This window comes from Pungitius pungitius, chromosome 2, assembly GCF_949316345.1.
Source record: "Pungitius pungitius chromosome 2, fPunPun2.1, whole genome shotgun sequence".
Classification (NCBI taxonomy): domain Eukaryota; kingdom Metazoa; phylum Chordata; class Actinopteri; order Perciformes; family Gasterosteidae; genus Pungitius; species Pungitius pungitius.
The window spans coordinates 6,547,366-6,570,656 of NC_084901.1; the positions used below are offsets into that span (position 1 = coordinate 6,547,366).

At 44.2% G+C, this 23,291-nt stretch overlaps 1 protein-coding gene across 2 annotated transcripts; it reads left to right on the forward strand.

The window, feature by feature from the left end:
* Positions 1-198: 198 nt before the first annotated feature.
* Positions 199-21,929, forward strand: gsap (gamma-secretase activating protein). Of its 2 annotated transcripts, none has more exons than XM_037462315.2 (32): positions 199-1,157; positions 2,319-2,389; positions 3,185-3,241; positions 3,331-3,400; positions 3,611-3,658; positions 3,752-3,840; positions 4,271-4,340; positions 4,526-4,575; positions 4,870-5,013; positions 5,125-5,181; positions 5,296-5,342; positions 5,578-5,663; positions 6,375-6,452; positions 6,582-6,668; positions 6,917-7,009; positions 7,222-7,390; positions 7,598-7,688; positions 9,112-9,181; positions 10,848-10,927; positions 11,130-11,210; positions 11,548-11,670; positions 11,783-11,838; positions 12,672-12,703; positions 13,815-13,876; positions 15,145-15,240; positions 17,677-17,747; positions 18,043-18,137; positions 18,655-18,774; positions 19,704-19,765; positions 20,639-20,740; positions 21,342-21,438; positions 21,608-21,929. In XM_037462315.2, the coding sequence occupies exons 1-32, from the start codon at positions 1,070-1,072 to the stop codon at positions 21,706-21,708; spliced, it is 2,643 nt and encodes an 880-aa protein (XP_037318212.2). In that variant the 5' UTR covers positions 199-1,069; the 3' UTR covers positions 21,709-21,929. The 2 variants fall into 2 exon arrangements, with proteins under 2 accessions (XP_037318212.2, XP_037318215.2); XM_037462318.2 differs by having other exon boundaries at positions 200-1,157; positions 4,870-4,995.
* The last annotated feature ends 1,362 nt before the right edge of the window (positions 21,930-23,291 follow it).

The following is a 23,291-nucleotide window of genomic DNA, read 5'->3' on the forward strand; positions in this document are numbered from 1 at the left end:
TCGTAAAAAAACGTACTCTTGAATAAACAAATCAGCCTTCAATATATGGTTATTATCCGAAAAATCATTCTTTTAAATGCCACAATTCCAACCAATAAGAGTATACATGTATGCATTTAGAAACATTATTTATTTCAACTTTCAAAGTGTGTACCACCAGATACGATTTTGTGGGAAAACGGAGAGCAGATAATGAGCCAAGAATCTAATAAATAAAGTAAACGCAGTTTGTGGCCTGCTAGGTCACATTTGGATATAAAGGACTTCTCCGGTAGCAGGTGTAAAGCATATTCAGTCTGTTTCGAGCACTGTGAGAAAGTAAAGCGAGAATTTGAGTGTTTCCTTCAATTTCCAGTCAGAAGTGTCGCATGAGCCTTTCTGATGTGCAGTTTTCAAACTCAACAGAAGAGAGCAGTGTTGGTCATCATTTACTGTGCAGTATCAGAGTTTAAATGTAATTGTCGAGGTAAAAATACACTACTTTGTATATATTTACTAAGATATAAATCGACACATCATTGGATAGAATTGCTGGCTGGACGAGCTTTTCACTCCTCTCACTTCCCGTACTTTTATTGCAAAGTTAGAACTGCAGGGCCTCCAGTGAATGACACCTAGCAGAAGCTATAACACCCGCATGCCTGATACCAACCACCGTGACACCGAGTCCGTCACTTATTTAGCGGGGCGGTGAGAGATGCCGCCCCGCTGGACCGACGGCCACTCTCCCGACCGTCTAGTTCTCGTAGAAAGGAGGGACTAACTGCGGAAACAACGTAACATTTCCGCATGTCGACTTACAACAGAGAGGGGGAAAAGCGAGTAACTCACGCCAGTGCGCGGCTCGTGCGCTGCGCTTCGCTCGGTTGCGCATGTGCCCCAAAACATGTAGTTTCGGTCACATGATGCCCGATCGGACGCCGTGTGCCAGCTGCGCCCGGTGCCCGCCTCTTCGCGAGGAAACAAACTCGGTCGCTCCGGAGAGTGTTTTTTATTTATTTTTTTAAATGTTTTACTAAAGCAGGGATTTTGAGCTGAAGGCTCAAGGAGCAGACGGGAGGTTGAAAACATGTTGAAACTAAAGCCAACGTTTGACCTGCAAAGGGACGTGGTGTCGGACATCTTCAGGAAGGAGGCGTCGGTGTGCAGGGTGCAAGGTGAGGCGTTCAGGTGTCCACGGTCAGCCGGCTGCTCTCTCACTGTCACACTGTGGTCTAATTATTGGAATGGTTGGGATGCTTTGACCCATGGGTGTCAGGGTGTCAGGGTTATACTTTTGTGTAAATAGTGTGACATTGCACCAAGTGCCATCCAATGTAAATATCTCGGTAACATATAGGTAATGTCACATAGCCTCAACAGTAAAAAAAACAAATCACTGTCACTAAGTAGTTAAATGTTATTACGTATATAACTATAACCAGTAGATGGCGCTGTTTACTTTCTGAATGTTTTGTATAGAAATCAAATAAATTCAGTTTAAGAGGTTCCATGATTCCATCACCTGATATCCTGTATGTAATTGGAGAAAGTTTAATATGAACATAATGGAATACAAATGTATTTATTTCCAGTGTATATCATTTCAGTTCCAGTTACTGGTTGACATGAATAAGAGATACATAAATAATTTGAAATACCTCACTGGTACTAATTCAATTTTACTGTAGGATTTATAAGAATTAATAGCCATACATGTATGACACTGTTACACAGCTACGCAGTTTGTACACACACAGCAAGTTATGCACACGACAGCGATGGTTATGCACCGTCACATCATATAAGCGTCACGTTATCACAACATTAATCAGAATCTGAATCTGAAGCCACTCATCGCCACGTATGTCACACATACAGAAATTTGTTCTGGTGATTGATGCAGTTTTACGAGACAAATAGAATAAAAATAAAATATGATGAAATAAAATATGATACAAATATACAAGCAAAAAAGAAAGAACAATATTAACAGATAAAAGAAGATAAGTACGTTGAAACAAATGATAAGTTAGACTACTGGGGGTGTAGTGTCCGGATCAGTGGGGGACTTGGTTTATGAGACCAACTGGTGAGGTGAAGAAGCTGTCTCTATGGCGTCAGGTCTTGGTCTTGATGGACCGCAGCCTCCTGCCATAGGGAAGGGGCACTTAATGTGTCTAATAATAAGTTATTATGCCGTGGATACACACTAAATAAGCCTTTAGCATAACGCAGGATGTTCACCATGAGAAGTGGCAGAGGTACTACAAGCTTGTTCGACCACACTACGACAGCATGAGACGTATGGGTTCATAATAATAATGCTGTGTTTGCAGAATATTCTGGAGCAGTGGACACTTGTATCCTAAACATTGAGAGAGATGGGGGCATCCTTTACTCGTGGAAGGTAGGTCCAGAGTCCAAGAGTTGGCACTGCATATAAATCCTTTTCCTATATTGAAAGTATTTGTCAAGTGAGAGTAAATCCTTATCAACTTTGCCTATGGACTTTTTTCTTTTCTCTTCTTTTCACTATAACTATACGTTTTATTTGTTTGGTGACATGTAAAACTACAAGTAGCTCATTGTATGGTTGGTATAACATCACATGCATGCTACAATTACTCTGCGTCTGCCCTCGCAGTCCTCTATTTAAGTCAAACTGAGTGAAATATTTAAATCCCAGGGGCTATTTTCTCCACCATTTACCATCAAATCAACACAACCAAATTAAAAGAATAAAACTATTCTTTTTTGCCGATCGCTCTGTAATTGTGTGTGTCATTTTGCCATAATTTAAAAAAACTTCTCTTTGCTGAATCATGTTTCCCTGCACAACATACATTTTTAATGGTAGACTACCCAATGACTATTAGGTTGAAGACAGCATGCAGCCTGCAAATAGCAAATAATCTTGTTTTTTTGGTGCAAGCTTCGTAACTGGGGTTTCAGAATAGACTTCTTCCTTTTAGATTTAACTTAATACTCTAAACCCCAAAAAGTGGTGCATCGCTGGTTTGAAGTGAAACATTTAGTGAAATTAGCAAGGTCAATCAAAGAAATGCTGAGGTCAAGCATGTCGCTCCACACAAATTAATGCGTAGAAGACACCATCGTGCAAAGTTCATCCGGTAGGGAAGGATTGGGATCATCCATCTCTGAGTTTGATATATTTAATGAGCTAACCGCTCTACTTTGATAGGGAGCGGCAGGTACCACCAGGATTGGGAGATATGACCGCAAGACCAAACAGAACAAGGTACGGCGTGTGTGTCCCACATTGCGCCTGCTTTAGTGCTTCACTGTGTGTATGTGCATTCCCACGTGGTTGTGTGTTCTCTCCAACAGCTCCTGTACACATTCGACAAGCAGGTGTGTGTCAGCAGCTGTTCCCTGAACAAGGAGGAGACGCTGTTAGGTAAAGCCTCTCTAATGAATTACCGGCATTATAAAACACATCCGTCTTCTTGACCCCAAATTATGGAATGAAGTGAGCGAACAAATTCTGGCCTAATTATCGGTTTCTTAAGAGCGGTTCTGTGTCTTTATAACATTAACATGATGTAAATTGAGAATATAGTTAAATGAAATCACAAGACGACTTGCTTGTGCTTCCTTCCCCATTCAGCGGTCAGCTTGGCACAAAACACCAGCGGAGATGAGCGCCTCCAACCAAGTAACATCCTTTTCTCTCTGGTTCAGACACACACAGTGACACCACCCACTCAGGTTGCCTTTGTAATCGTTCTTCAAATCGTTTCTGTCCTAGTGTCCAAGTGTCTGACTCTCCTGATTGAGATTCATCCCATCAACAACACTCAAGTCCTGAAGGCAGTAGACTGCAGGGTCAAAGTGCAGGTAGAGTTTGTTTTTCCTGTGTGTGTGTGTGTCTGTGTTTGTGTGATACAGTTTTTTTTTACGGCAGCCACGCGCTGATGTTGCAGTTTTGGGGCGTCTGCACTAACGGTGCACGAGTGCCACATTTCAACATTTTATTTTGCAAGCTTGCAGAAAGTCCACTGACCTGTGGTTTCCATTCTCTCCCCTTACTTTATCTCAGTTTAACTATGCTTTTTATTTTCATCAACAATGTAACATCACATGTGTATTGATCACCCGCAGCCGCAGACGTTACTGTGGGCCGCTCGTCGTATTGCTGCGCCACAAATGGTGCCGAAAAATGTTTTAGGAGCTGCGTGAAAATATGAAAATCAGCAAATAGACTTCTCCATCTGGTAACTGTTAACCACAAGATGCTGACTCATGTTTTCTGGGCCCGTCCCTATAGTTCCTCAGTTCAGAAATGGACGGGAGATCAGTGCTGGAGAGCCACCTGCTGCTGCTGACTGAGGACGGATGTGAGTCTGAGGGCCATTGTGCCAGTCTGCCAGTGTGTGTTATGATTCTTTAATCCTTTCGGGAACAGATCGGCAAATTCAGAGATGTGAACATAATTTGGCTTTTTACATTTGGCCGCGTTCCCCCGGTGAAAACACAACATTGGATATATTCGTGTTGATGCATTTGCTCTTGTGCTTTTCAGATGTGGATCTCTATCACGTTCTTCTGACTAAACAGGAGGGGTATAGAGTGGTATGTTGGATTCTACATTCTACCACATTGCTCTTTGCTTTTTTTTAATTTAACAGTTTAACTGTAAATTGCATTGAGTTTTTTTGTTTGTTTTTCTAGTTTAAATTCTGCACATATCTCATAATTGAAAAGGAAAAAGGTCAGAATGTATTTACATAAGCATTATAGTATATATATGTGGTCTTGACCTAATTCTCTAAAACTACACTGTGTCACGTGGCTGCCTGGGGGAGCTTTGCATCAAGAATTCAGTGGGCCCATAAAGCTGAATATCAATGCATCCGTGTGCACCAGGTGATGGCAAATCCAGAGCGGTTGTCCAAGACGACGGAGAGGATAGTGGAGGACTTCTGCTGGGCCCAGTGGGACGGACACACACAGAGGCTCTACTACGTCGCTCGTCATTTGACACACACACAGGCATGCGCAACTGCACTTGTGAGGACAGCGCGTTGAATTCATCTATGACGAGACCGTTACCCATAGCGCACAACCGATGGACTTTAGTCACTTGACTAACACGAGATCGGCATGATGTGTGTTTCACAGGACAAGTTCCTGATGCGATGTGTTCAGTTCTACCCCAACCATAACTGTGAAACTGTGGTACGTCCCCTCTATTTCTATTGATTTGATTGATTACTAGGCTTGCACACACGTTTTAACCATACGTTACCATCGTTACATACATTTGTCTTGCGTTTTCTTAAACTCCTACAGTTGGAACTCCCATTAGAGCTGCCTGCAACTTTTTTTCCTACAGTCAAGTAAGGCTACAACTACGAGTATACCGCACAGTATACATACAGTACAACTCCATCCTTTATTGTGTATTCCTTTGAATGGTATTGACATGTGCCTGCAGTCATAGACAGTAAAATGTATTCCTGTTCACATCATGTGTGGTTTGCTGTACACATTCTTAATTTGAGGTTGAAAAACACCCGAAATATTCAGATTCAGCTTACTAATTATGTGTGTGTGTACATGTGTGTCCAACAGGTTTGTAAATTTGGGTTTTGACCATTATCACACGGAGAGACCAGAGCAGAGGCCAGTTAGTATGAAAGTGTTTACAAACCGAATAGGTAATGCATCCACACACACACACACACACACACACACACACACACACACACACACACACACACACACACACACACACACACACACACACACACACACACACACACACACCCATACATCCCTTCATGAAGTGTGTGTCCTCACTCATTACTTCCTTGCTCTCAACAGTACATCAACTGTAGTTGCGTGACTAATTCTGTGTGCCTGTGTGTGTCTTTGTGAAAAGAAGAAAGTAAGTCTCCTTCCCCAACTCAGCCACTATTCTAAAATCTGCATCAAATAAATCACAATATAAGTGATGATACCCTGATCAAACAGTTGTTGGAAAGGTTTTGTTGCAAATTGAGATGCTGATCAATGACAATCAGGTTAATTTTTGTAGTTTGTTCAATTATTGCATCATAAGATATTATTATGTAGGATATTATTTAATAAATAAATAAATCAGATTTATATCTATTTATTCATCATATGTTTGATTGAATATTTCATGTTGGTATCAATCCCACATCCCTGTTCCTGTCCTCTTACTAATTGATATGCCTTTAAAAAATATCTATTAATATTAGGTATTGACATGTGAATCCATTTAACATCCAAATGTACCACAACTGATTGAATGCCTCCTTGATTAGCACAAATAATGACGTGGACCTCGTACATGATCCATTATTGACTGTGTGAACCACTGTGACCCTGCTGTTTGTTTCCAGGAAGTATGTGTGTGTGCTACTGCCAACCTCTGAAAGACAAACAGGAACTGATCTACACTGTGGTTTTAGTCCACAAAGGTCGGTATGTCGTCTAATGCCATCCGGGCACAGAATGTATAATACCTAATCCCTTATTACCGCCACCTCTCCTATGTTGTCGCTTTTGTCTCGAGCGCAACGGTGACGGGTTTTTCTCACTTCCTGCAGACTGCAGCAAGACGTTCAGAGTGTCTCTGGGGGGCGGCCAGCCGTCACACCGAGCCGCACAGCTCCATCCGCTCTTCATCCCGATAGGTCATTGCACACACACACACATACACACACAGATGTCAAACATTCCTCAGAACCGTTGTAAATCCCACTCGAGTGTGAGACCGTCGGAGGTTGACTGCCAAACACGCACTCCTTACCCTTTTGCATTCGAAAACCCCCCAAAAAAGAAATGAAATGTGTGTACCCTCGTGCACGTTAATGAAAGCTCTGTCGTGCGTGCAGGTGACCAATGCAACATAGTAGTGATGCTGCATTATTTATGTATGTAGGTTACCACATCCTGGTGTATCTGCAGGGCCATTTCCTCCATTGCATCAACACCAGGCAGCAGGAGATGCTCTGCCACTCCCTTTTCCTCTCAGGTAAAACAAATCCTGTCCTAGCTGAGTGATGGCTGTGCAGCAGTTTGTTTACCTCCTGTCTCGGCGACAGTACACGCTCCTATTTTGTCCCGAAATGTATTTTCTTTTATTTTTTTCTTCCTTTCAATAGAGCCTGTACAAACAGAGCTGTGATTGCTGTTTGTTCACAGAAATTGTCTTATTCTCCATCCGTCCCTTTCAACAACCTCAAGGTGTCGACGTGGATATGGGTCTGCAGTGTCAGTCAGCCAACATCACGGTGTTGCACGCGGAGGAGGAGTCCAGCGGCAGTCTGCTGGACTCGGGCAACGGGAGGATCTACGCTGCTGAGCTAAGCCCTTCCTTCCTGCTGCGGATGCTGCGGTCAGACACTCCCTCCAGGTGAGCACGATTGACATTTTATGGAAATTAAGGATTTAGGTATAGGTCTCCCCTTATATCTATATATTAACTCAACCTTTAAACAGCACATACGTCACAGTGCGGCTCCCGACTATCGGTCTGCGCCTCTGCCTCTGTGCCTCTGTGTTCGTATATGCTTATGTTGTATAAAAAATAAAATTTGCTGTATGTCACCCCCGTCCCAAGTTGCCCCAGCAGTAAGGCTGACCCTCAGCGCCTGGCCGCCCTCCACTGCCTGCTGGTTTACATGGGAAATGACCCAAGCCTGGAGCTGAAGGTACTACCAACGCGCCACAAATCTATTGACATTTGAAGCAAAGTTACAGAGTTTGTGTCAAAGTTAGCGTCACCGCACCAAATGAAGACGCAACACATCATCTGGACCCAAGGAACTCGATGGACTTTCATCCCGAATTGCATTGTTATACACCAAACACATAATGGATTTATCAGTAGAACGTAAAGTCATGTTTAATTAGCCACAAGCTCAATAATAACTCCTCGTTGAAGGGGAGGAGCAAATGCAAGAAAAGGGACAAAAAGAAAGGGTCAAAAATGTAATTCACCCTTTTACAATCTAAATGCTTATGTCACTAAAAGGTGCCTTCCATCGAGGAAAAGCAACAGCTGATCAAAAATGGAAAGATAAAGGTGTGCTTCTGTGTACATTCAATAGGTGTCAATCTTGAGTTGAAGGTAAACCGATGGAGGGAAGATGGCACAAGAAAGAGAAGACAGGAGGCTGTAACAACATACCATGTGTTAGGAGAGACAAGTGGACAGAGATCAGATACAGAAAGGGGCAGATTCGCGACTCAGACTTCATTAGTACGCCTAAATTAAGATTTTTCCAGCTTCTGTGAGTAAGTAAGTAGTAATACTTCTTTAAGAATACATTGGAATTGGACACCGCACATCATTTTTTGTATTCTCGGTTGACTTTGTTGATGAGGACAGAAGCACAAATGAAGGTGGAGACTTCTGTGGAAATGATGCTCTTCTGCTTCTACCCCCTTTGCTCCTTCTTTTCCTCTTCACCCAATTGTTATAGGGTATTGTTTTTCTGGAATCACACCGACTTTGGAAAATAGATTTCTTTTTTTCAAGCAGAGAAATGGGCAACATAAAATGAGTTTTTCACTCTGATGCACTATGGCTTATTTTCAGGGACATCATTCATTTTTAATGTGTTTTTCTTCTCTTATTTTGGGCATTTTCGCATTTATTTGATGGATGGAAGTGTAGGAATAGGGAGGGGGATATGGGGACATGGCATATGATCCATTTTCTGTTTTCATGTTCTGTAATGTAAACATCAGAATAGCCCTAATCCTAAAAATGAACTCTAACCATTAAGAGTCTACAGCGCTACTATCTGTTAACATAATCATGCTAACAATGACGATACAAACCTGCATTTAGAACTCTGAACCTTCAAAAGTGACTTTATAAAACGCAATATGCTTTTCTCATACTCTTTATATTACGACAGACGGTGTGAGATGGGTTTTTCTCACATTAAAGCATGTAAACACGTTCTATTTGAACCCCAAACTGCAATTATGAAACGTATCACGAGCCCCTTTAAAGCGAAGAGAACAAACTAAGAATTTTGAAAAGGTGAGCATGCTGTGCAGCTGTCGTGCTGCGCTCCCAACACATTGATACCTGTCTCCTTTGTGTTTGTATCCTGCCTCCAGATCATCGAATGGCTGTGCGACAACATGAGCGCCTTCGAATCCTTTGATCAGATCCAGGAGTTCATTCTAGGTCAGCTCCCCAGCTTCACTTCTTCATTTTGGAATCTTATCTGCTCTTTGGCCTTTTTACGTCTCCTTCGGCCCCCGTGGTGACTTCACTGCTTACATCCTGTCCACACAAAACAGAAATCTTTCATCAACGGGTTTTTGCCTCTTTAAACTCTTTTCTGGGCCTTTTTGCCAGGCGTCGAACTCTGGTCTGGAGTCTAAATGACTGTAGAGACCTGCAGCTCGCACAGACCGGTTTGAAAAAAGAATACGATCAAGTCCTGGAGACACAGCAAACACATATGAATGCCCCACGATGTCTGTCTTAAGTACACGCCAGTAATGTCGTAGTCAGGAAAAACAGTGATGAGCCAGAGAGTCGACATTCCCATTATCTGCCGCTCACATTCACATATTGCTTACTGAATCAGAAACAGAGGTCACCAGTTGATCATTTTATCCTTGTATTATGTTATGATATTCCTTCAGTACTATTCTGTAGTGTCTCTATCGGTACTTAGAAGATAATTGCTCACAGTGAGCTGAGAATACAGTACCAGTTAAAGTACCATCATACTATTAGGAGTCATTTCTAATAGCACCGGATGATTTCGCTCCATTGTTGTTATCTCCCAACAGTATAATTTCTTATCTCATCCATATCATATGAAAAAAAAGGTTCTAAATACATAGTTTGGTATTTTTTTAACATGATATCAGTGCAATAGTGTATGACAGTGGCTGCATGTCCCAGTGTTGCTGGTTTCTATGGAGTTTAGAAACAAAAAGGTCATGGGCAGTAATACGTACAATAATCCAGCAAAAGACAACATCATCAATATCTCTTGAGTGCAAAGGAGAGCAGACGCCACAGATCCAAATTCATCAATAAACAAGATTTAACTGTGTAAACAGAAATACCATCCTCACTGTCAACAATGTGACTGCAGTGTGAACAACATCAGCAGTATTGCCGGCTTATCCCATGCGCTAAAATTAGGTGAGCGGTTAACACAGCCATAAACTACCTCAATGACTCCGGCACCTCTGTTTAAACAAAGAAACACGGAAGATATATTTAGATTTTTACTCGGCCCTGTGTGCGTTGGTCAAAGATGCCGGGGTCAACAGAAAGCCAGAATAACGCACACCCCTTCTCTGAACCGAAGCGTAATCCATGCCGTTGCATGGTTTACAGTTTTAACTTTCTTTACAACTTTTACAGGTTTTACTCTGCATTTAATGTCAAACTAGATTCACTACAAAATTAAGCATAATTGAAGGTCAGTGGGCCTCTTCGAAGGGGTACTAGACACGAAACACTGCAAAAGTACAGGAGAGCGGCAAATGCAAAGCTCACTTCATGATCTTACCTCGCGTAGCGTGCAGCCGGAACTCCCATAATGCCCCCTGATGGGGGGGGGGACACCGGTGCCCGGTTTGCCTTGTTGTTATTTAAAGAATATCTTAGCGATATCAATAATCCAAAGCTTGTCAGCGTTTGAGCATTGAAGCGCTTCACTGCAGCGCGCTGCTGTTTAATACTTGGTGGATTAAATGCAGCGATCAAATTGAATACATTTCTGTTTATGTATGTCTATTGAAATAAAGTTTAGGATAAGAACTCATAGCATAACTGTGATGAATAGAATAAAAGTCTGACTGCGCTATCTCTCTCACACGAACAGCCTCTTTGTACAGAATAAGCTATGAGAAATCCCTCAGCCTGGACAAAGTCCTGCCTTACTCCTCCGTCCTTGACAAGAAGGTACCACAAACACACACCCACACTAATATGCTCGCATTTATCAATACAATTCAGCGTGCATAAAGAAAATAAACCACATATTGCACACATATGTGGATAGGAACGCCAAATCAGGACACAATAGCTAGTTCTATTTCTTTTTACTTTGAGTGGTACATGCACACACCATCTACCACTTAAAATCGTTCTTTTTGTGTTCCAGGAGATACCTGCGTGTCTGTTGGAGGTCCCTGGTGTGTTGTGCACCACTGAGCTGCATATTGAACCTGTGTTCAAAGGCAAGGTAACAACGTACATTTTTAAATAACACGTATTACATTCAAGTTTTTATTGAGCTTTCGAGAACCAGTTATTTAAAACGTGCCCTGTAGGTTGGGGGATTAAATGAAGATTACGTGTGTTTGCTACCAAAGATGTTATGCGCACATGGGTTGCACGTATGATGCAATGTTTGGAAAGGACTGCAGCTCACTACATTCAGACTTTTATATGTAAAACAGTGTCATTATACTGCAAGTTGTTCTCAATTGCTTTGCAGCAATGTCCTTGCTGTGTCACTGTGGTGTGTTTGATTGTGTGTGTGTCTGTGTGTGTGTGTGTGTGTGTGTGTATGTCTCCAGGCCAGAAGTCTCCAGGGTTTCTGGTCAGAGCTGCAGTGGAACACTGAGAGAACAAAATATCTGGATGCCGTTCCCAACCCCAGATACCGAACCTCAACCATACAAGCTGACTGGGAGAGACTGGTGAGCGTCAACAAAAGCCTCTCAAATGCATATCAATGAAAACAAATGAAAAGCACCATAGTGGAAGTCAAATTGATTGATGGTACACAGAATGCATACCTGCTTGTTTCAGAAGTCCGAGAGGAGACCCTCCAGTCTCAGGAATAACATGGAAGAGAACACAAAGAAGTAGGTCTGCCTTGCCGCCTTGTTCACTCTCACCAAAAATAGGCTTCATTTATTTAGTTGCCTCTCGAAGGAGTTCAGCTCAGAAGCATATTCAATCAGTTGCAGAATAAAACATAATACATTAAAAATGGGAAATAAGTTCGAAAGCACCTTTGGGTCGTTACTCTTAAATACATTAGTAAAACGCCTAAAAAATGATCGGATTTCTTTGATGTATTCTGTCTGCAGCCCTGATATCTTTTTATCTAAATCTTTGCAGCGCAGAGTGAATATAAATGTGCAGGTAGCATAATCCCAGTCGGTGTAAGAACAGCGTTCTGCGTCTGCCCATCATGTAAATGTCACAGCGTAATCACGTGAGCTCTCTGCTCTCTGCTCTCTGCTCTCTTTGAAAATGGACCACCCATAGATGTGTTTTATTTACGACCGACTCCTAAAACTTTAAGCATACGCGAAACCCTGTCCTCTGCCATATTTTAACAGGTTTCTCTCTGATAGTGAACAATATCCTTTCGTTTTGAACACTGTAGAAATAAGAATGGTCCCTTGGACAGCTTATGACCAAGGGACCAGATGATGGGCGTGTACCTGTATGCACCACTCAGGGAATATCACTCGGCCTTGTTTGTACCAGGGATCAAACCAAAAGCCTTTTTGGTTCATAATGAGCTTCTCTCCCTCGAAGCCAAGTGTCACCACCTGCACGAAACTGTGTCGTTTTTATATAAATTATGTTGCAGCAACAAAGCATTTCAGTGCCTCAGTAAGACTCTTATAATAACGCTAGCTTGAGGGATTCTTCTCACACAAGGCTTCTCTTTCTTATTTTGTAGAGTTCTATCAATGGTGGACACCTGGTGTCTTGGTAAGACGGCATGAGCACACACACATACACTCACAAAGAAATCTTTAGAAGAAAAAACAGGCACACAGACACACAGACACACACACACACACACACACACACTGCCGTGAGTAAGAATGGCATAAATAACAGTAAAGCCTTGGCTTATAGTGGAGCTTAAAACTGTTTGTTTGGGTTTGTGTGTTCTTCTGAGGTTGCATTCTTTGAGCCCACTGGAGAATTCAACTTAACAGAAGTGCCAGACTAATTTATTTTGGTGGGGGGGGGGGGGGGTGTTGATAAAAAAAAGGGAAGGTTGAGGGTAAGAAAGGGAGAAGTGGGAGAATTGAAGAATTGCTATAAATATTTAACAGTCTTTTCCTCCTTCACCTTCTCCCTTACAGACTGTCTGTCTGTCTCTGTCCCCTCGAGACTCAAGTGCAAATGTTTTGTGTCAGCCACAACACGCGGGACCCTCCCTCACCTCGGTGAACTCACGCACACGACGAGATGCACCAAATTTCTCAGCAATCTCATCCAGCGGCTGCCTGAGATTTCGTAGAGCCATGCTGCTGGCACCCAAAGGCCCAAAGGGACACTTCAATTGGCTATGATTTGTTCGAACACATTGACAAGAATATAAAAATGTAGTCGCTGGAACCAGCATATAGTTTAGCATTTTACTAGATAGATGACAACGATTATCCTTATCGTTCTCTTTTTTTTAACCTACCAATTCATTATTCAGCAATGCTTCACGTTTGATTAATGAGACCGCCTTGTAACGGGGGGGGGGGGGGGGGGGGGGGTCAGTTGGCCGATGAGTGTGGGTGTGTGTCCACTTGCGTGAATGTCACTCAGCTGCGCCCCGCAAGTGCCTTTTCTATTCGTGGGATGGTACTCTGAAAGTACCGAGACCCGAGCACCCCCCCCCTCCCCCCGTGTCTTTGGAGGCCGGTATAGAACCAAACGTAAAACCATCCAAAAGAATCCCATTAATGACCTCTTTCTTTATTAAGGCCGTTTCCGCACCCCGTTTCCTCAGTCGTGCGCGCATGCAGCATCAGAGGTTTCTTCAAACGTCTCTTTTATGTGCTCGCTCCCCGACTTTCGCCTCGTCTCTCTTCTCCAGATAGGAAGCTGGTGCCACTTTTCCAGGAGGAGGACCATCAACAGAGGGCGCTCATAGGCCTGGTGAGGGACAGAGGAGCCAAACACACACACACACAAACACACACACACACACACACACACTGCCTAAAGTATTTTTCAAGGGTTATGATGGGAAGGCTGAACAGTGAAGTCATTCACAGAGACAGGTGGATAACGGAATGTATTTCTTTGGGTTTGAGTTTAGTGAGGAGAGCTTCACTGGCCTGCACTGACCTCGGCCCGGTCCAAATCTTTGATTTGTGTGGGACACCGGCTGTGAGCGTTGCTCGGGATACCAAGAATCACTTTTGCAATGCCGCCTGGCAAATGTCATTGAGTGAAAGGACCCGTTATTGTATCAGTCACGACAAAAGAAGCAGATATTTAAAAACCAGAAAATCCATAACTCTTCTGAAGATAGACGACATCCTACCACTCAAAATCAAAAAGTACCAGCTGAATAGAAATTAATGAAACACCCATTGTTGCTTTGGAGATACCAAAAAAGTTGAATATTGGGCTGTGACTTTTTCCTCTCCGCTGACACTCACTGTAGTAGATGAAGCAAATGGGTGTGAAAAGTGCTTTGTTGTTAAATTCCTCCATAGATAAAACCCGTAAACCCGTATGTTGACATACAACAGTTCTCTAGCCCCTGGTGGTGAATTCTTCCTCTAACATGAGTTGATATACAGACCACTAAAGATCCATCGTAAAATGCTGACAGCCGATCCTTTCCCCCCATGCGCATCTTTTAAGGTGAAGCTCAGATAAACACTTAAAAAAAATTGCATCTTAAGGTCCCTCTCCTACGTTTTCTTTTTTCACTGTACACTGTGGACATTTTCATATTCTCCAGTTTTCCCTGTGCACAGCACAGATTTTAAAGAGCAGATAGCTCCAATTTAATGGAGTTCAGGCAAGACGCTGGCAGTCTCACAGCTATTCTTGGAATGACCCGGTCCTCCTGCCTTTCTCTCACAATTCCCTCCATCATCTTCCCCTTGCTGTGCCTCTTTCCTTCTCTTCCCTCTCTCCTTCTGTCTCTGCCTCCATGAAGGATGTCAAGTGTGTCGACTGTCTTTACAATCATCTCCACCTCTCACATCCACAGGTATCCTCTCCTCCCAGCTTCCCTCTTCTCTCTGTGGTTAAATCCATTTCTGGGCACTGTAGTTGAGGGGAAGAGTCAAGCTGAACTACATTTGACCTTTTTAAAAAAAAAAAACACACAAATGCAACATTTGCTTCAGGCTAAATACACACAATGAAAATAATCCCTGTGTTTTTTTTTTTAAACTTCACTGCAGATGGTTGACAAGCTCCGAGAGCATCTCAACAGACACCTGCCTCGCATCGGGAAGAAGAAGATCGACGAGCTGGTTGTCAACTATGTTGCCAAACTGGTCGGTACAACACATCTGTGCGTGCACGCACACACACACACACACACGCGCGCGTGTTTCAGGAGCCGCGCATACTCCCGTGAACCCTTTTTAAAAAAATATATATATTTAGCGGCACGCCGTTCTCCGACTTATGTTTATTTAATGTTCGCCCTTACTTTTCCAAGGCAAGGTTAAGTGCCACTCACATCGCAGAGCATCGCTCAGTGGGAAAGGCAGCGAGAGCGCTCTCCTTAAACGGTTTGACAGATGGACGTGTGCTCTCCGGATCACGGAGGGGTCGCCGGGAAGCCGTCGCGTCGCCGCTTTGGTCCCCTAAAATGAAACGGCCCTCTGCTCAAGACATGCACAGTTGTGCTCCCTCCATCCACACACACACACACACACACACACACACACACACACACACACACACACACACACTGCCCCTGAGCGGTTTACGTGTAACATCTCTACATATAAATATCACCACGGCCTTTGCGCGTGGCACGTGGGATCCGCGTAACCGGGTGGAAAGACATCGGCGCTCTCCGTCTCGGTACCCCGGTGGAGTTACTTGGTTCTGTAAAGTCAGTCTTTAGTATTCCTGGGAGGTAAATCCCTTCACAGCCAGCCGCCCGCCGAAAGCAGACATCGAGCATATATCAACACAACCGTATTAAATCAGGACAAGGGTAAGGCTGGAATTGAATCGAAAGCAGGAAGAATCACGTTTCCGGGACTTTGTGGAATTGCAAATGACAGAGAAGCAGAGACAAAACAAATCCCGCCTGCTCTCGGGCTGAATGGGGTCGGCGGTTCAGCTCCGCGCGACAGGCTTATGAGTTTTTACTCCAAATGAAAGGGATAGAAAAAGGCCCGTCTGTCACCCTCCCTGCGCCTTGCATCCTGGCAAACGGGGTTATTATTGAATTTATTCAGGGGAGCGAGAATGAAAGAAGTTCCTCGTCCAGGGAGCGGGGGTTTATTAAAACACACACAAAAAGACCCAGAAGAGACATCTCTCAGGGACGCTTTTGGTCGCCGGAGAGTCGGTGATGTGCTCACACGTCAGGCTGACTCATGCTTTAAAAACTCAGGGAGGCACACTTTTCAAGGAGGGCTGACCTCCCCTCCACAAATAAAGAACATCTACCCCACTTGTCGGGCCTGATGGAGACTAATGGCTGCGTTGACACAGGGGAGAAGTTGGGGGTGAAATAGATTACAGCTTTTAAGAGCAAGGGAACTCCTGCTATGATAGATTACTGCTCCGCAGCACATTATCGTCACAGTTATTTATTTCTTATCCCCGTTGCTATGGACAGCCGAGGTACATTCCTTTTCATAACATGGCCAACGTCAGTGCAAAGAACAACTCGCTAATAGCTGAATATGAATTGCTAATTAGGAATATATACATTTTTTTAAAAGGAATGAATTGCAATCCGCTGCAGTTTCACAATTATGCAGAAAAATAGTTACTATACCCAAGGTTATTCAACTTTTTTCATGAAGGGGAGCCACACTAAGTAAAGGCCGGGCCGCAGTTCATTAAGATAAATAGCTGATTCCAGATTTTATTCGTGGCTTTAAATCTCTTTTGTTTTCAACACAAAAACATCTCTGCTTCATATTTGTATCCCTTTTAATAATCTTCAGGGGCCTGGATTGCATTAGCAACGAGCACACAAGATGTTTGTTGGAGAAGAAAGAAATCACAGTTTTAAAAAGTGATATAAAGTGATTTAAAAGTGACTTTCTTCATCCCTGTTGGTAGGGACATCTCTAAATTCTAATTCTTAATCTGCAAAATTGATATTCCCAAGCGTGTGTGCAGATCATATGCAGAAGAATGAAGGATCTGTAAAAAAAGAAGATAAACAATACATTAAATCTGTGTAGGAGAAGTTAAAAAAAAGACAACAACAAGATCATTATGTTGGTCTTTCCATGTTGGCCATGTTGGGTACAGAGAGGTCACAAGAGGTCAGTGGAGGACATCGGGGGAAGGTTGCCCACCGGTGGCGAGGATGTGAGCGAGGCGGCTCGTCTTCCTGTTATTCTACAGGAGACAAGAGAAGGGTCGTGCGTGGATCAGAGGCGTGTGCGTTATGCGTGCGTAATGTGTGCGTGCGGCGGTGGGCGCTTTCCAAATAATTCGCGTGCATTTCAGATGATCCTCTGCACGCGGAAAGACGTGTTGCGAAACCCTGTGGGCGCGTGTTTGACGTCTGTTCACATCCCACTGCTCATTCTTTCAGTGGAAATCAATATGGGAAGTGGGAGAAAAGAGAAAAGGGAAGCGCGGAAACTGATCATCGAACGAAGTGTGCGTTTTCACATCAACAACAAAAAAGTGGCGTCAGAGCGGAAAAATGTCTTCAATCCAACCGAGCATCGCCTCCCTGGAGCACTAACATGTGTGTGTCTCTCTGTGTGTCTGTGTGTGCTTAGCTGGAGCTCATCAGACACATGCTGGAGTCAGTCTGGCTGAAGCACAAACTCGGCCCTCGTGTTTTGTGCCTGTGAGTAGCCCTCCTTCTTCAGAGTGTCTCTCCTTTAAAATGTGAGATTAATGTAAAGTATAAAGCACTGTGCGTGTATGTGTGTGTGTGTGTGTGTATTCACCTTCACGCATGTGTACTCCAGACTTTCCATCACTCCCCGCCATGTGTGTGTGTGTGTGTGTGTGTCCACGTGAGCCAACTGTCTGTTACTCCTCTTCACTTGTGCACGCACATTAAATAACCTTCTTGCCCAAATCTTTCCGTGTGTGTGCGTGTGTGTGTGTGTGTGCGCGTGTGTGTGCGCGGGTCCCAGCAAGCAGCGGGGCAGTCCAGCCGAGTGGTCGGTGCTTCACTTCATGTTTCGGATCCTGGAAGCCACGAGGGGTCTCTGCCTACCCCTCCCTCCAGGTACCATCCGCACGCGCGCGCACACACACACACACACACACACACACACACTTTTAGTAATCCAGTCCGTCTCTTCCTCCGGAATAACAAAGTGTGTTTGCACTGAGGAGAGAGAGACCCGCTCTCAGCGGCACTAATGTATCCAAAAATATGTTAAATCAGCACATGTGCAGAGCAGAGTGTGAATACAGCTTCAATAATTAGGGTTAACTTTTCTGTGTTTGCCGTACAAATCCACCCCCAATTACACACTTCTTTCTAGTTGCTCTCGAGGAGATGTCTGCAGGTTGGAATCTTTCAATAGAGAAAGAGGTCGTGAAGTGGTTACTTTTAGGGTTTCATCTGTAAACGTGTGTAAATTGGGTCTGAAGCCCATCTGAGTCCCTTATGGAGAAGAGAAAAAAAGCTGACGACAGCGCGGCCGAAGACTCGCTTTACTCTTTCACTTTGACTCCCAGAGTTTCCGCCTCCTTTCTCTTCCTCTGTCCCCCGCCATTGTCCCCGTGTGTCTCCCCAGGGTATCACACCCTGTTAGCCGTGTTCGCTGTGCGTTGCCTCCCTCATCACACCTTCCTGCAGTACATTGATCACGGCTTCCTGCAGCTCACTGAGACCTTTGTGTCTCGCCTCATGACAGGTACACACACACACACACACACACACGGCTACATTTTTTTTTTAAATCAAGTAAATTGAACCATCTCCCCAAGTATTGGATGGATTGCTGTTAAATTGTGTCCAGACATTAGTGTTCTTCTCACTGCCATCTGGTTAAGATTTCAACTCATCCCATTTGAAAAAAAAAACAAAAAAAAAACATGGTTTAAATATTTCATGACATGCCATGGCAATGAAAATATTTAATCTCAAATATACATCATGGAAGGTTTAATAAAGGTGGCATTAACAACCGACAGGAGAATAAACCCAACACATTTTTGTACTTCATCAATGCCAGCAGCAAGGCAATTTAAATCAAAGTTCACGCTGTTGAGCCATTTCCGGAAAAAACGGTGCACGGACCAACCAAAGGACATGGCCCAATACTTGGCCACAAATGCATTCGTCATCCGCCAGCCTTGAGAAGTCTGGCTTAGTCCGTTTAGGTGTGTGTCTTATGACACAGTGGATGAATGCTTCAGAGCACCGAGGAGCCATCCAGGAGCTGCCAAAAGCAGGTTGCTGGATGTCAGATGTCAGAAGCTCGCTGCTCTTTTTGAATGGATGGATCTCATTTTGCAACACAAAAACATGCATTCTGTGACACGTCTGAAAGCGCCCCTCTAAAAAAAAAAAAAGTGTTGCTGACTCAGAATCGTCATTCCTAGGGGATCATTTGCACAGCCTTGACGGCCAAAAACATTTTCTGTTTTGTATAGAAAAAGGAAATTTCCCTCTAATTCCTTTTTCATCCCTCCGGGATTTGATTTCAAAGAACTCTCGAGCATTTGATTTCGACAGAGAGAGAGAGAGAGAGAAGACGCGACGACGTCCTCCGCGAGCCGTGTCCTCAGAAGAGTAATTAGCACCGTGTCTCCTCTTCTCGTCCTCTCTCTTTGTGCTCAGACTTGGACAACAGTGATGCCAACGAGAGACTGAAGTTCAGCATACTCAAGAGACTCCCGGAGGTACTTCTGTGCGAGTGTGTGTCCAAACACTGCTGTTTGTTTTTATTTTATTTTTTTTAACAAAAGGGCCACGAGTCGTTCAGAGGACTCTGCCATCCGAATGATGATATGCTGAGTGTACAAACCGGGCTGAGATGTAGCAGTTTGTGGCCGGAGGGGATAGGACAACGCGCGAGGCACGAGCCTATTGTAATCCCATCTGTTAGTCGGGGGGTGGGGGGGGGGGGGGGGGGGTGGTTTTGATCCCCTTCTCCCCAAACGTCCCGTTGTGGTCCAATTAAGAGTTATTTTGGGGTTTTAGATCCCTCGAGCCCCCCTCAAGCCAGCACATGTGTAACCGGCTGGTGTGTGTGTGTGTGTGTGTGTGGGTGTGTTAAGGGATGGGAAGAGACTGTGTGCCCCCAACACTGGTGTTACTTCCCTGTGTTGCTGTTTGTACAGGGTATATTTCCTCTGTTATTTCTGTGTGTGTGTGTGTGTGTGTGTGTGTGTGTTTGCGTGCGCACTGTGGCCAGAGGAATGTGTTTTGTGTCTCTGTTCCGTTTCCTGCCCATCAGAACTTTGTTGGGTGAGTGTGGCAGCAGGTACACAGCAGGTGCACAGGAGGTGCAGGCAAACTCTAGGAAATTCATATCTCTCGGCTAAACCCACATCGCAACAGACCCGGCGTATTAACAATTACCTTTGCATGCGTTGCACAACCCTGAAAAAATAACATTAATCAGCAGCCGACTCCCCTTAATGGCATTGAGTTCTATGTGGCAAAATAGAAAAGGGACAGATGTTCACTTTCTCCCTAGGGAGTATATTTGTTTCCCCTGACAACATGAGCTACATGTTGTCAACATCTAGTGTGTGTGTGTGTGTGTGTAGCCCATGGAGCAGAGGATCTACCACATGTGGGACCATCCTGTCAGCTCTGCCTCCATCTCCAGAGATTATACCAGGACGCTGCTGGAGAAACACGACAACAAGGTAACACATCGCATAGCCGCACATGCTGCAGGGAGTGACGCACACGCTCTCTAATGAGCATGAGACACAAAGTACAGCGGAGGCTAGTAGGAAGGCCACTAGTTGTGCAGGTATTTGATCATAAACTACACCAATGGTTTGGATCCAGCTCCTCAAATGTTAGGTTTTTGACTGTTAGTTTGACAAGGAGAGCTCTTTGAAGTCGTCCCCCTTTGGGCTCTTGAAACTTGTAACATTATCACAAGTTTCTGACGAGGAATCCTTGCAGCCCTAAAAAATGTAAACTCCAGGAAGAAAAAAAAAGCGGTTATTAAGTCCTCTTTGGCGATCTTCGTCAAAACGCGTTCAAAGCAGTGACCCCGGCTGTGCAGCTAGCACATCATCCATCCGCCGCGGGACGCTATCGGCTAGTCGGCTAATTGTCGCGCGATGACAGATGAGAATTTAAAAGTTTAACTTGAGCCATCCCCTCTCGCCTTGCAGAGGATGAGGAAAACGAGTGAGTTGGGGGTCACTGGTTCGGGGATTATTTGCCTCGACCGTGTGCATCCTTGGAAACTGCAGAGCCGACAGTTGTGTTCTCTTTCGTCTTCCTCCTCAGGGATGTGCGTTCCCCAGCAGAGACAAGCCCGGCTTCACACCCGAGTTTCTGCCCCTCACCTACTTGGCAAAAATACTCTCTGATATCGAGAAACAAGGTAGTTGATGTGTGAGTTCTGGGGTGTGTGTGTGTATGTGTGTGTGTTTGGGTGTGGTGGTTTAGACAGATTGTGTGCGTTCATCTGCGTGCTTTGGAAAGAAGGAGGGATGTGTGTGTCCTATGAGAAGTTGAACCTCTCTCTAACTCCCCCTTTTTCTGTGTCGCAGCTCCGAACCCTTTCGAGGAGCAGGAGAACGTGGACGCCAAGTTCGTGGAGGAGACGGCTCTGAAGCAGACACTAATGCTGCTGGGCTTTGGAGAAAAATGAGGCGTGTGAAGGATGGACGGATGGATTGAGGGAGGAAAAAAAAAAAACACATGAGGGGGGAAAATGTGTTCCCGGGGAACCAGTCATCATTGTCTGTGCCTGGAGGATGAATAACGGATGGATGGATGGATGGATGATGGAGGGACGGAGGGCGAGAGGTGAAAGATGAATGGAGCGATTGAAAGGCAGAGCGCTCATAAACAAGCTCTCAGTGCAACGGGACAGGGAGGGAGGGAGGGGGGGGGGGGGGGTAGATGGATGGAGACGCCCCAGAGAAGGAAAGATGGAGACAGATAAGAAAAAAATGGTCCCCATGTTTTTTCCTCACAGACTGCATGAACGATGCCAAAACGTTATAAACACAATACGGTCTCCAGTTAGTGATTTCAAATGTATCGGAAAAAAATCCCCCCCGCAGGCGGCTTTTTAAATGAAATGTAGCAGCAGCAATTCTCTCTCCGCAACTTCTCTCATTTAGTTTATGAACACTGATGTCAAATACCGGAAACGGCGTGCATGAATCAAGCAGTCATTTTACCCTCCCGTGCGCCCTGAAATGCCGCTGCACCCCATCAACTTGATTGCACGCCGACAGAAGCCTTACAGACGGGGGGGGGGGGGGGAAGCTCGACGTGGTCAGTCACTTGCTGCTGTACATTCAAAGTGATATTAACGCTTGAGTTATTCGCCATCACCGCTGCTGAGAGGGGGATTAGTATCACCCAGTGGGAAGACGGCCCTCAAACGGGTATTTAGGAGTGAACTGGGTGTACAAATCAGGATGCTCTTCATGGGTGCACTGTGGCTTCATGTCAAAGGGAACATGACGCGTGTAGAGACTTCACTGATGCTGAAGTATCGGGTATCATTTAAAATGTTTTGATGGTAAGACACCTAACGTTCTCACTAAGAGTCCAATGGGATTTAAAGTGAGACTATTAAACCACTTAAAGTCAAAATAAGACTTTCCTGTGTAAATGAAAAGGTGAGTTCTACTTACGTCTGGTTTGACCTTCATCTTATTATGAAGGATGATCATTTTTTGATACTATGCTACATTTGGCTCTAATTAGAAGCATGGATAAAAAAGCAATATCCTTTCATGTAATCAGTCTACGAAATGCCTTTCCAATCAACAGTTGAGGCGCAATGATGAGACATTAATTATTCTCAATGTTGGCATCATCTCTAAATGCTAAATGCCAGAGATTATTTGCATCTTTCATTTGAGAACACTTTAAAAAAAAAAGGGATTTCAGATTCATCGGGTCTTATGTTTACACAAAAAAGGTTTGTAACAAAAATGGATTATAAATAAAGAGTGTATTTTCTTGAATTACTGCCATTCCTTTATAGATAATAGCGTACAACATAAGCAGGGCCTTGGCTTTCTCTGCTTCCACTGAATGTCCTTTGGACGAGACATTGTTTAAGCTCGGGATGAATTAGGAAAGGATCTCAACTCGCAGGCAAATACTCCGAAAGGCTCCGCTCAAGAGGAAATAAGCTCTTTCAGATTCTCAAGCATATTAAAGTGTTTTGGACATACTTAGGAAGTGACATCAGCCCAGGTCGTACACTCC